At 37.7% G+C, this 13,995-nt stretch overlaps 1 protein-coding gene across 1 annotated transcript; it reads left to right on the top strand.

Moving 5' to 3' along the window:
* The first annotated feature begins 177 nt into the window (after positions 1–177).
* gpc2 (glypican 2) lies at positions 178–12,665 on the top strand. Its single transcript, XM_055031036.1, has 11 exons — positions 178–642; positions 2,161–2,319; positions 3,337–3,471; positions 4,436–4,611; positions 4,724–4,804; positions 5,229–5,394; positions 6,767–6,897; positions 7,941–8,081; positions 9,644–9,780; positions 10,286–10,458; positions 11,235–12,665. Exons 1-11 carry the CDS (start codon positions 486–488, stop codon positions 11,519–11,521), a joined length of 1,743 nt encoding a protein of 580 aa, XP_054887011.1. The 5' UTR covers positions 178–485; the 3' UTR covers positions 11,522–12,665.
* Positions 12,666–13,995: the final 1,330 nt, after the last annotated feature.

Genomic DNA, 13,995 nt, shown 5'->3' with positions numbered 1-13,995 from the left:
ATGTTAGTTGTATTATTGCCATCATTCATGATATTTTAACATATTAGAAACACATTAGAACACATTAGAAAATTGGGACAATTATTTTGAAGGGAATTCTTTTCCGGTCTCATCATGGTTCATTCCTGTGGGTTTGACAGCAGTGGTGCGTCAAATGATGGTTAAGAAGCGCAAGGAGTTCCTCATTCATTCTCCTGTGTTTACGCGCAGCGGCGGGTATCACAGGAAAGGAAAAATAAAGGGGGACACCATGGAAACACAAGTGATGTAAAGAGAAAAAAAGAAAAAAATCCAGATCGGATGTTGATCAGGAGCATCATGACTGCTTTAAAGGACTAATGATTTTGGATCTTGTCACTATTTTATACTTTTACCTGCATCTATCCGGATCAGTCGTTCATTCTGCGATCCACTCTGGTCTTACATAAACCCAGCAGTCAGCCTACTGGGCTTTGCTTCATTTAATTTCCAGTCCCGCTGTGAGGATGGGCACCCGGCTGCTGGTTTGGCTCTGCACCATCGCTGCCCTGTCGGGGACCCGTAGCCCCGCGGCTGCTGCGGGAAGAAGCTGTGCTGACACCCGGCAGGTGTACTCAGAGAAGGGGTACAGCACCAGCACCGCGCCTGTGACTCAGATCTCCGGTAAGACAACAGTCCCACTGCCTGCTTTGCTCAACTTGGGTGCAGCTTTCCCTAGCATGCCTTAGAATGAATAAAGTTGAATTTGTGTTCATGAAAGTCGTATACAACACGACTAAGCCTCATAATTACCCACATAAAGTTACAATTTGTGTAAAACAGTTTTACTAAAACTGTTTTATACATTGGCTTTAAACTCAGAGGGTAAAAAAATATTATCAAAACGCGAAGAGGAGTTTTCCTCAAGAGACATAAAGCAATGCTGTTTAAAACAAATCACACCCGCCCCTTCCTCCCCTCTGCGCGGTTTAAATAGGATGATTAAGGGGCTGAGCAAATTGCCAACACCGGTGCAACAAAGAACCTCGCCCCTAATTAGTCTTTGCACTAGCCCACAGTTAAATTCATGCACGCAGGCTACCTATACAGGCTTTGCTCACTAGAGGTGATCAGCAGGAAACGATGCAGATCTGATGTGGATTACAAGCATTTACATTTAGGAATAATATAAAGTTTTGGCAGAGGGTTAGAAGGAAATAGGCTATGCCTTTTAGATTAAAATAAAAAAACAGGGGGAAATGCTTCATGGACTGCTTTTTGAAGGTATAGCCTTGTACATATAAATTACTACTTGGCAATCCTCCCACACAGACACTGAGGTATTTTTCATAATTAATGGTGGGTAAAAATGTTTTCTTGCATTACATTTATTTCATGGCAAATCAACTCGGTGTAAAGCAACCTTAGGTTTGATTGATTTTTGTGTGTTGGGCTATCACTGCCTAAGTCTCTGCTGGCTGTCCCGTGGGCCAGGGGAGCAGATGGCCAGGAGAGAGAGAGAGGGTGAGGGATGAAGGGAGGCAGTTTAGAAATGGAAATACGGGGATGAGAATGGACTGATGGTGAGACACACAGAGAACAAAAGAAACAACAGAGGCACGTCATGGCAGGGAGGATTTGGGATAGACACTTTCCAATTTATTAACAACCAAATATTCATGCCAGGTGTAATTATGCTGCATAAACAAAGATCTGTACTCTTTGAGCGTTGTGTTATCCCCACCTCCTCTTAGCTGTTGTTTGAACATGTTATTACCTAAAGGAAGATGATTGAACCTCAGTTGACAAAGAAAGAAAAATTTAATTTGAATAATTCATACATATAAATTGTAATTTCCTTCCACAGCATTATCTTTAATTAGATTCCCCCTATTAAATAACCTTTTAATGGCAAGGAGAGTCAACCTTTTCCCTAAACAAATGTACTTTTTTCTGACGCCAGCAAGGTCATGTGGGTGAAATTATTGATGGAAAGGAGGAACATCTAATTTTATATTTCATTCATCTTTTTTCTTTAAATAAAAAGTAAACAAATAGACTTTTTCCTGACACCAGCGAGTGATTATAATGAAGATGTAATTATAGATGGAACACATCATTTTCTGTTGTACCTTTATTTTTCCTTAAATAAATGTACATCAGTCCTCAAACCTTGATGTCCTGCTGATGTTTTTGTTGCAGGTGAGCACCTGCGACTTTGTCCTCAGGACTATACCTGCTGCTCCAGTCAGATGGAGGAGACTCTATCACTTCAGAGTGAAAGGGACTTCTCGAAAGCCATTGAAGACAACAGCCAATTCCTCTTGACTACCTTCACACAGAGACACCGCCGGTTTGATGGTGAGAGGCTAATACAATATAATATTAAGTAATATGAGGTTCTTCTGCTTTTATAATAGATTAGTAAGTTTAATTGTGCCTTTAATCAAGAAAAAATGCTTCTTAAACCCACAGGACATCCCAATTCAATTCACTTCAAAAATACTTTCTTAGTAAGTAAGTAGAACATTTTAAAAAAGATCGTTTTTATTTGTTTAGAAAACATTATTATGAAAATAAATCGTCGAATAATTTTCTAAAATTTTGGATTTCTTTGCAACTAGAAAACTCAGTTAGAATTTATTTTCTTCTTCCACTAAAACTATCTGGACTTCATATGAACTTAAGCAATAAACAAATCCCAGTTTAGTTGCTGTATGTATTTAGGTTTTACAGAATTCATGCAAACTAAACAGAGCCGATTTGGATCGGACCTTTTCTTACCGCTAACGAAAATCCTTTTTTCCACCTCCACTGCAGATTTCCTGTTGTAAACTTAAACTATTTCAAATGAACCACAATGACTTCACTATGACATGTGCTATCTAGCTAGTCTTAGTCAGAGTACACATAACCACAGCCTGTAAACTGACCTTCATGATTAAAATTGGTTAATAGCCCCCTTTATGCATCTGGAAGCGGTTTCAATGAGTTTCTGCTCTGAAGACAATTTAGCCTGCGTTGTGGTGAATTCACATTTCAGCAGGTTTCTGCTTCAGCCTGCTCACCAGCTGAATTTACACTTCTCCTCCTACCTGCTATGGACTGTTAGCACCTTTTTTTATACTTTTATATAATGTCTGAGTCATATAAAGATGCTTAAGGAGTGGGAGACTGGATATGAGTCTTAAAGGCAGATTTTTAATAGAGTACGCGCTGTTATTTACTGCAGTTCAGGATCTGATGTCCTTGTAAGCTGATAATCTTGTGACATGGAGAGGAGGTGATGGACCGCCTACACAGAAATACAACTATAATGTATTAAAATAAAAGTTGAATGAGGTTCTCATCACAGTTAATCTCTCTATATCTGCGCAGAGTTCTTCCGGGAGCTTATAGAACTTTCCGAGAAGTCTATGAACCAGATGTTTACCAAGACCTATGGCCGCCTCTTCACTCAGAACACACACGTCTTCCAGGAGCTGTTTGTGGAGCTTCGGAGATATTATTCCGGTTGGTTTATTCCCTTCTCTATCCACCTGACCCCAGTCTCATATATATTCAGAAGTAATTAAAAAAAATGGCAGCAGAGAGATGTTAATGTTGGCTGTAGCCTTACTAAAGATAGTAAGAGCAATCTGCCAAGCGTCTGAAATAATTCATTGCTGAACTGCTGTTTTATTAAATCCTCAGTCTCTGTGGGCAGCAGTAAAGAACCAGATTTATCTTTTTTGAAGAGTACTGGCATGCCGAGTGGAATTTAAAGGAAAAGAAAGGGAGGAAAATTGGATTCCCACAGATGCCAGACTGTTTCTAATTCTGTGCCGTATCGCCCTGTTTTGGCACGACAGCCGTTTGCTGGCAAGTCCATCTGCAGGCTGTCCCTTGCTTAGTCAACCCATCTTTGTCTGCCAAGCAGCATGTTTGGCTAATTTGAGGCCGTATCCCCGACTGCAGATTGTACAATCGCAGACTCATTCTTTGTAGAGACTGATAAGTTTCACAGGCAGACAGCATGCCATGCCATACTATAGTCTAGCGTTATGGCAACAAATATTTATCATGTTTTAGCATTTATTTATCATATGTTGAGCTCTGTTTAAATTATGGTGGATTTCCTTTTCCATTACCATGAGAGCAACAGTGTGTTCCAGTCTTTTGAAGTCCTGGAGAGCTAATTCAGTTCTAAATTAGTGTGTTATTTCAGTCACAAGTTGCTTACAGTCATTTAGTGTGCCTCCCTGACCAAATTAGTTTCATGTGATATTCCTTATTTTCAGTGTTGTGTTATGTGTCTGTAGCCCAGCAAAAAGGTACGTGGATAACTTCAAATGTATGTTGACTTTTAGTACACAGATTAAGATGTTAATTGCAAAGGAAAGAATTAAAAAACATTTGTGAAAATGTGCCCTATAGGTGACCTTGTCATCTAGAGATGTATTTCCTCCCAATTTTCCATTACCCTTTATGTCCTCAGGGGGCAGTGTGAGTCTGACAGAGGTCTTCTCAGACTTCTGGTCCGGACTTGTGGAGCGAGTCTTCTCATTGGTCAACCCCCAATATCAGTTCAGTGATGACTACCTGGAGTGTGTCAGCAAACACACTGAGCAGCTACAGCCGTTTGGAGATGTTCCTCGCAAACTTCGAGTGCAGGTGTGTGCCTGTGCATGTGTGTATGAAGTTCTGGTAGCCCCCCAAAAATCAGAAACACGTCTTAAGAAAATAAAAATTGGGTTCTGATTACAATATTTGGTTTGGCTTTCAGGTGTCCAGAGCTTTCATAGCTGCTAGAGCTCTCTCACAGGGCCTAGCTTTTGGTCGGGATATGGTAAATACGGCCACAAAGGTGAGTGATAATCCCAGAATAGTTTTCTCTTCCCTTGGCAAGTGCAGTGGCACTATGTAATGAAGACAAGTAATCTTAATCTCAACATCAGGCAAAAAATGTAATAATAGCCACTTTCTGAAATAGCTTCTTTAAATGCTATTTATACTAAAAAGGTCTGCTCCCTCAAGAACATTTAAACTAGTTATTTTTGTTTAATTTAAATCATAAGAACACATGTCAATATTTCAACAAGTGAAAAGTTTAAAGGAGTTTTGGTTATATTAAGACTTAATAAAATGCCAACTGATTACTGAATGAGGGAAGACTGACTTTTATTAATTGTTTTCTGATACAAGACTCCCTTTGGGGATGCAAACCTGCCTTGTTTTTAGCTTGCACTATTGACATGGTGTGTTTTTGTTGTTTTCTGTCTATTTTCCAGTTGACAGCAGATTCAGAGTGTGTGCGTGGCCTTATGCGTCAGTGGTACTGCCCCCTGTGTCGAGGCTTGCCCTTTCTCCGGCCCTGCCACTCGCTGTGCCTTAACGTGATGAAGGGATGCTTAGCCAATCAGGCAGAGCTGGACACAGAGTGGAACAATTTCATAGGTGAATCTATGGATAAAAAAACAATCCACAACATGATGTCCTAGTATTTTCCCAATACAAATATAAAAATGGGTCATATTTGTGAAAAGGTTTCCAGGATCCAATGTCATTTTGCTTTTTACAATTTTTACCCATATACTTACATCATTGCATTTAAATTAATTTTTCTTTTTAATATAATATTTCCATGGATTGTTTTGAAAAATAGTCATAAACAAGCTAAAAGATTGCTTATTTTAGATGCACATTATTTTCTGAAAACTTCATCAAACCCTATTTTTATAATGTCGTAGTTCTTTTTTCCATTTTGCATCAAGTGACTCCTATGGAAAACAGTACCACTATTTAAAGAGCAAAGCCCTTCATCAATATTCAGCTTGGTTCAGTGGACAGATCTGTGAAAGGTTCTATTGGCTCCAAGCCTTGATTTCTTTCATTTCCAAATAAAATACTAAATTAGATATAAGCTTTAGTAAAAGGGTGAAATTACAAACACCCCAGATTGATTGTATAGCAACATATTAGGTAAACTGCAGCTTAGAGAACTGTGTTTTTAAAGCTTTAATTGTGTATTTTTTTTACTATTAGTGTCCTTTTAGATTGAAAGCTGATTAAAGGCAATAGTTCTCATTCTTCTATATTTTGATCTCCAGTATTTGGTATATTGGTGCTGCCATAATGTTTTTATTCCATGAATTTATGTCATTATGCAAGCTGTGCTCTGCTGAACTGTTTGGTTTGCTGATGTCTGACCTCAGCTACATTTTAGTTTCTAGGTGAGGGAGATTATGGATTTCAGCTAAATCGCTCACAACTTAAGGTCCTTACAATAGAAAATGTCAGCAGCCAAATTACTTTCGGCAGCTTTTCAATTCATTAACATAATTATACTGGAGCTAGAGGTCTTTTATTGCACCCTTGTCACTCATTTATTTTCACTTTCTTTTCTCCCTAATAAGTTCCTCCATTAATCATTCATGCCTTTCTGGTCTGTCACAACTGATCTGTCCTGTTGCATTTTTTTCCCCTTTCATCAAACGTATACATTAGCTTTCATTCCTTATTCTTACTAAAAACCACTCACACTCATTTTAGGTATTCTGAATCACCGCTCACAATCAGCAACCTTGTATTTTATATTCTCCTCTTTGTATTATTTCAGTTTAATAAAAAGTCTCTGAAAGATATGTAAAGTGAACCTTTTGGCCAGTAAAATGTACATTTGGTTTCCATACACACACAGCAAGCCTTTGTCTTAACATTTATTTGCTCTTACAATATCAGTTACAGAAAAACCTATTTTTAGTGTATGTTAACATATTCTGAACTGTGTTGTGTCTCAATGCAAACGTTTTCCCGCTCTTTCTGCCAGATGCTCTCTATGTGGTATCTGAGAAGCTGGAGGGGCCATTTAACTTCGAACTTGCAGCCGACTCCATTTCTGTAAAAGTGTCTGAGGCCATTATGCACATGCAGGAGAACAGTGTGAGCATCTCCAGAAAGGTAAGAAGGAGATATTTCAACAAATGATTACATATAAAAATTAATTAAAATAGAATTGAAGTCATTTATGGGAAGGGTTCTGGACCTTTTTAGCAAGAGTGGTCCTCCTTTGTTTCAAAAATAAACAGAGCTAGTATCTGAAATGACATCAACATGACAAACTGAATTGCAAAGTCAACTGTAGTGATAACATTTTAAGGGAACTATCCATTTTTTTCTGCTTTAGGGTAAAGTGTATATTTTATTAGAAAAGCCTTAGGAAGTTCCAACAGGGCTCAGTGCGCCCAGCAGAGATACTGTGACCCCTGACCTCAAAGAGCTTTGATTCCTAATAAACTCAGGTGCAGTGATTACTGCTTTCCACAAATTCATACATGGAACTCTTGCACAAAAACACAAGTGCACATTTTCAGAGTCCATAAACATAATTATCCGGTGTTCTCGGTATTCCAGGTTCAACTTTAATCTCGTTTAATTGTCTAATTTTCCAAATGGATTTCGAAAAAAAGGGATTTAGAAGCAGAAAATGAGAGCCTCATTTTCTGTTTTCATTTCAGAAAGCAATCATCTTTTGTGATATCTTAAGATTTTCTCCTAAAATTTGTAATTTATAGAAATAAGTTTCATTACTACCTGTTTTGTTTGTGTGTTTTTGTTTTGATTCTCAGATAAAACTGCAAAGCTTCACTACTCCACTTTTGGGTTTCACCATGCTTAAAAATTAGCATTTTGGTTTCTTATATTTGCTGTATGTGATTGTAGTTGAAGGATCAATGTTGCATCTTGATTAAATTGATGCTTTGTAAATCAGTTTTTGGGTGCGAGAGCCCACACACTTTTTCCTCTTAAGATGTTCAAACATTAAGTTACTTCAGTTGGGAGGTTGAAGAATCTTGTGTTAAAAGCTTATAGTCAACTTTTGCAATGATGTAGGAAGCTGCGTAGTAATTGCATGAATACAGAAATGTATGACCTTGTAGCAATAGGAAATCTGAAATTTCTCATTGCACATGCATATATGTCTGATAAATCTTTCCCTGTAGGTGTTCCAAGGTTGTGGGAATCCATCTCCAGCAAGGAACAAACGTTCTCCCAGCGAGTCAGGAGGGAACAGGAAGCCCTTTCGCACCTACACCCCCGAGGAGAAACCCACCACAGCTGCAGGAACCAACCTGGATCGGCTGGTGAATGAAAAAAATGACAGCAGCGTCTAATTGTAACTTTAGTCCTGCTGTAGGCATCTAAGAATCCTTTGGACATCTATACCCTTTCATTATTAGCAACTTTAAAGCAAAATACTAGACTTAGCACTCTAATTAATATGCTAAAATCTGTATTGCATTATCTAGTCACACTGCTGTTACTGTATTTCAAACAATTGGAGCCTTCAGTTTGTATACCTGGAACAGTTTTTATACTTTGCCACATTCAAACCACAGATATCAATGTATTTTATTGGCTATAGATATATAGACCAACACAAAGTAACACGAGTGTGAGCTAGAAGAAAAAACATAGTTTTCGATTATTTTGTAAATACAAACTAAACATTCTTGTCCATTTTTTTTCAGTTCCATTTAGTCCAATAAATTACAATATAGTCTTCTGCCATAAGAAGTTGACTACTTAGCAAGAAGACTCCACCTGTTTACAATTTAATTCATCTCATTATAAATTCAGCTGCTCTTTGAACTCCTCAGAGGTTTGTTAGAGAACATTAGCACAAACAGCACCAGATGAAAGAATGCAGCAGGCCGGTCTTGTTAAGTTATAAAACCGCATCCCTTTCAATGCCTCATCAAGCGCCGTGCAATCTGTCATAGAAAAACATAAATTGCAAAACTTTATACCTACCAAAATGGTGCAAAATTGTCAGGCCAGATAAGGAGAGCATTAATCAGGAAAGCAGCCAAGAGGTCCAGGGTAACTTTGGAATAGCTCCAAAAAAAAAAAAAAAAATTCACAGCTAAGGTGTGAAATCTGTCAACAGGACATTCTTAGTCATGCAAATCTGGACTTTATAAAATAGTTGCAAGTAGAAAGTCGATGAAAGAGTGCACTAAAAAGTTCTATTTTTAGTGCACTTTGGATAAACTCAGTTGATGTGAAGGAAGGTACTGGACAAAACAAGTCCATGGTTAAACATTTCATTGGGAGCATCATGCAGGAATATGGAAGTTGAATTGATGGGAAAATGAAAAACCACGTATCCAAGTACAAATGTACACTACTTTTCAGCTTTTGTCATTTGTAAAAATTAAGACCAGGTATCTTTGTGTTTTGACTTCTTATAAAATCCCCCCAAAAATTCATTAATGTTTGCAGTTGTTAAGTCAGATATTCCACTGAGTAAATACTTGCGTAAGGTACTGCATGTTAGGTCATTTAGTAAAACTATGTACAATGTATGTGCTTTATCTGTAAACATGTTAAATCAAAAATACTTCCAGATAAATTCAATAAATCAAAACGAGGGCAAACAAAGGTTGACATTTTGAAAACATATTGGTCTGTCAGGACAGAAGGGCTCTCTCAGATCTATAAGACAAGGATGAGCATTGATGTGTTAGTGTATTAATTATATGTCCAACAAAGGAAGTGTGGCATAATCAGTAAACAATGTTATGTCTGCTTTTCACATTGCCCACCATCAGGACCTTACATGGTTCTGTCAGCCAGCTGAACAAAGATGGAAACTTCAAAACGAAGTCTGAATCATTCCTGGTCTCCTTCCACCTCCACATAGGTTACTGAGCTGAAGGAGCGACTGAGGCCCATGCGAGGCTTCTGGGTGTCCCTCCCACACACCATCTGCAACGATGAGAGGATGGCTGCCGACGTCACTAATGAGGACCGCTGCTGGAACGGGCAGACCCGGGGGAGGTGAGCCAGATCAGAGGAAAGTGACTGCAGGTGATGAATGTGGGGAAGGTAGGAAAGGCTTTCAGGAATAGACAGAGAAGGAGAGAGTGAGGGAATGTATTTTATTTAGCCTCCACCAGTCACCCACATGCTTTCTGAAGGAAGCTTGGTTTTATGCTCACAGATAAAGCCAAGATAGCAAGTTTGACATTATAAGTCACGGTATGACACAAGTCCATTTGGATTGGTGAGAGGAGGAGAATGAAGTCTTCTTCAATGTCCTTCTGTAACATTTTATGTTAGTTTGATGTGAATTGAAGCTTATTTGCCACATCAATGACTCAGTCTCAAACGAAACATGGTCATCTGGTGATTTCTCGTGACGCAGCGGTTACAACAGTCTGGACTTTGAGAGCTAAAACAACTTCTCTTTCACTGCTGTGATTAAGACAGGAAATAATTTGCTCGAAATCATAAAATTTATGGTTTCTGGATGCTAAGTATGTGAATGACTTTGTGTGTTCAGGTACCTGCCGGATGTTACAGGCAACGGACTCGCCAGCCAAATAAACAACCCAGAGGTAGAGGTGGACATTGCCCGTCCAGATGTGAAGGTCAAACAGCTAATCGTGGATCTGAAGGTGGTGACCAACAAACTGAAGCATGCTGAACGCGGACAGGATATAAATTTCATAGACAGTGAGTTTACCTTTCTGAAGTATTCCATGTTTTTTGTCACATTATTGGGATTTTGTGCAATAAATCAGTACAAAGAATAGCTGTAACCACCCTCAATTTCTCATTGAACCTCCATTTTCTTCTGTTAGACTTTGCTCATTTAGACCATTCTTATTTTCAATTCAGTCAGGATGGACGAAGAACATCAATGAACATCATCCAATGACATTTTTAAGACTTTCCACAGATTCAAAATTAGATTAAGGTCTGAACTTTGACTGGGTCATTCTAACACATGAATATCCTTTGATTTAAACTTCTTGAATGAAGCTTTGTTTAGTGTTGTTCTGTTGGAAGATGAACCTCTGCAAAGTTGAACAAATTATTTAACTGAGTCATGGTCACTGCAGCACCTCTATAAATGAACTCTTTATCCAGCCTATTAGATTAGGTGAATAAAGTGGATCTTTGTAGATTTTTTTTCCTCCATTGAAAAGGGGGAGTATCAGGGCAAAATGGAAATACAAGAGCACTTCACTCTTTTCAGATTCCTAATTGTTAAAGCATTTAAAAACCGTTTAACTTTTGCCTTCCACTGTACAATTATGTACTATTTTGTGTTGATCACATAAAATCTCAAGAAAATGTTATGTATTATGTCGTAACATTAAATGTGAAAAAATCTAAAGGGAACAGGAAATCTGTTGTGAAATACCATTCATCCATATTTACTGGCATATATTTACTTATTGCCTCCAGATTAAATGTGAATGCATTTTTATTTATTATTACTTCAGGTGAGGAGGGCAGTGGCTCAGGGGGTGGAGATCATGATGAAAGGTACAGTGATGATTGGCCAGGTTATGGCCCTCACTCTCCTCCGTACAGCAAAGCCCCACGTAACCCCGTCTCCAATCCAGCAAAGCCTACGCGAGGTCGGGAGAGAAACGGGTCCAAGTGGAGCAGAAACCATGGCCAGGGGCGCATCAACGCCTCTGCCACCTCTACTCATCTGCACCCTTCCTCCCTTGTTCCCTTGTTGTCCTTGCAGTTTGTGATCATGGTTTCCCCCTTGTGGAGATAGCTGGTCATTACAATCTGGTGGTATTGTAGGGAGTTTTCTGTCATGCTGCCGTCATAAGCACATTCTGAAGACAAACCAAGGCTAAATTAGCAATAAAGAAAACACTTTTTTTACATTAAATTGAAGAAATCAAAATAAAATTCTCTTTCCCCAATTGTCTAAAGCAAACATTCCTCAATTTTCAGGTAAAAACAAAAACACACACGCAAAACAAATAGAGCTATGTTTTAAGTGCCATTTGTGAGACTTTGACCTATTGGAGTTTGTGACTGAATGTGTACTTTTTTAATGAAAGTTAAAAGAGATTTTTGTATTATTATTTTAACTTCAAGTGATTTAGCACCTTTTTCTGAGTGTTTGAGACAGTGAAGAGTCTCATCTGTGAAGTAGAGATTAGTGGTCCCAATTATTATTATTATGTTTCAGCAAAAAGTTGATTCAAATCAAGGACATCTGTTTGCTGCTTTACTTACTTTCCTCGATTGACTTTGAGCCTGTTACTTTTTTTTGTCTTGTCTAAGAGAGGGCTTTAACTTACATGTCCAACTTGATCCTAGAGATAAAAACAAACACATTACTCTGAAAACCAAACCAGGGGCTGAGTTTGAATGTAAAGTATTAAACCTTTTTTTTTTTTTAACTTATTTGTAAAATATTTTGTTGATATACATGAGTTTGAAGGCACTGATTTGTGTAACTGGAAAAAAGAGAACAGTGAAGGTACATCATTAATCATGATCTTAGACTATAGTCACCACACTTTTGTAAAACATTTTCCATTATTTGAAGTATTCTATTTGAAGCTTTAAAAATGTTCATTCTGAGCCAAACTTTTTCACCGAATAACACCAGCAAGTCAGAAGAGATTGTCAATTCAGAAAAAAAGCCTTCCAGTAGAAACGGTGGCATGGTTTCACTACACACAGTATTAAATGAATGAAAGTGTTTTAATGATGTGCTTTTGATGATCAGCAGCCAGATAATTGAGTGACAGCATCCGTTGTATATGTTAAACTTCAGGAACTCGTTCTCTGATAACTGCAAACATTCCTGTCAAGGTGAAAATATGGCACAACTTTTTTTCATGTTGTAATTGTTTTTGGTATCAAACCAGTGATATTTTCAGCTTCAATAAAAACCGGAAGGAAAATGTTTGTTCCTTTTTTTCCACAAAAGTACCTGAAAGCACAGTTAAAATCTGCATTCTTGACATTTATACTGAGGTATAACAGTGGTTGCACAGATGTGAAATTAGCTAATTGGCATAAATTACTACTTAACCCATTGATAATTGACAGTTCTTTTGGGTGGGAGTTTTCATTCTTTTCAGAAACTTAAAACTACCTTTCAACTTCTGATGAGAATGTTAGGCCAGGGATGTCTGCAAGGCTTCAAAACTGTAATTGAGCATGTTTGTGTGTTTTCATTCCTCTATTATTTCACACTACCCTGTGTTTTTGTTCGCTTAATACAATTTTGGTTTACAGAGTTAAATTCAGATTGTCCACAGGAGTACTGTTCTTTGAATTAAAAGTAAAAATGGGCCATAATATCAATTTCAAACTCATCAGTTAGCTGCTTAATCTGTAAATCTGCCAATTCATGGAGAATAATGTGTTGTTTTATGAGTAAAACAAACTCAAAGTCTGTATCAAAAAAATATGAGAAGCAAGAAAAGGTCCAAATTTTTGTGTTAATACCGTGTGCAATAAATTGATTAGAAGAAGGATGTACAATTTAACTTTAATTACGAGCAATGAAAACATTCAAATAAACCTTAATGATCACACCAATTCAGCACAGACCAAACAACCATTGAAATAGATGTGAATAATTCAGCAGACTTAGAAAAATAAACTACCACCAGGGGGCACCAAAGGATTTTTGAACATCAATTCAGCATCTGGCGCGAGGGATGGCCGCCAAAAATTAATGCGACACCAAGTACTAAAAAAGGATGAAACGATTTCAAAAAGGTGACAGGAGCCATCAAATGAAATCTACCAACAGGAGGCACTAAAGGATTTTTGAACACTAATTCAGCCTCTTAGGCCCAAGGCCGTCAAAACTAAATGCAACAGCAACCACTCAAAAGGATGTCAGTTTTTCAAATAGTTAATCAAAGGAATAAAATGTACCATTAGGGGGCACAAAAGGTTTTTTCAGCACTTATTCAGCATATTGGGCTTACAGAGCGGCCTCCAAAATATAATGCAGCAGCAACAATGCAGTTTCAATCCAGAAGATGTTCTTTTAAAATTATTATTATTGCCAAATTAATTTGGTAATTATAATTAAATTATTGTTTTATGGCACAGATAAGAATATAAAAGATTATTTTAAATTCAGACATAAAAAAATGATTGAATCCAATCACTTTAAAAACTATAAGATGTTCCACAGCTGTATTTGCAACCTGATGTGTTTAGTTTAGACTTTAATTAGATACCTTGAGCTTCATCCTGATATCTCCT

This window comes from Poeciliopsis prolifica, unplaced genomic scaffold, assembly GCF_027474105.1.
Source record: "Poeciliopsis prolifica strain line A6 unplaced genomic scaffold, Auburn_PproV2 SCAFFOLD006, whole genome shotgun sequence".
Lineage (NCBI taxonomy): Eukaryota > Metazoa > Chordata > Actinopteri > Cyprinodontiformes > Poeciliidae > Poeciliopsis > Poeciliopsis prolifica.
This window is presented reverse-complemented; position numbering and strand designations above follow the sequence as displayed.

Excerpts from the sequence above, each read along its gene's own strand:
- gpc2 (XM_055031036.1), top strand. The coding sequence starts at position 486 with ATGGGCACCCGGCTGCTGGTTTGGCTCTGCACCATCGCTGCCCTGTCG. Across the intron at positions 3,472-4,435 it reads GCTTCGGAGATATTATTCCG|GGGGCAGTGTGAGTCTGACA; the intron begins GTTGGTTTATTC and ends TTATGTCCTCAG. Across the intron at positions 6,898-7,940 it reads GTGTGAGCATCTCCAGAAAG|GTGTTCCAAGGTTGTGGGAA; the intron begins GTAAGAAGGAGA and ends CTTTCCCTGTAG.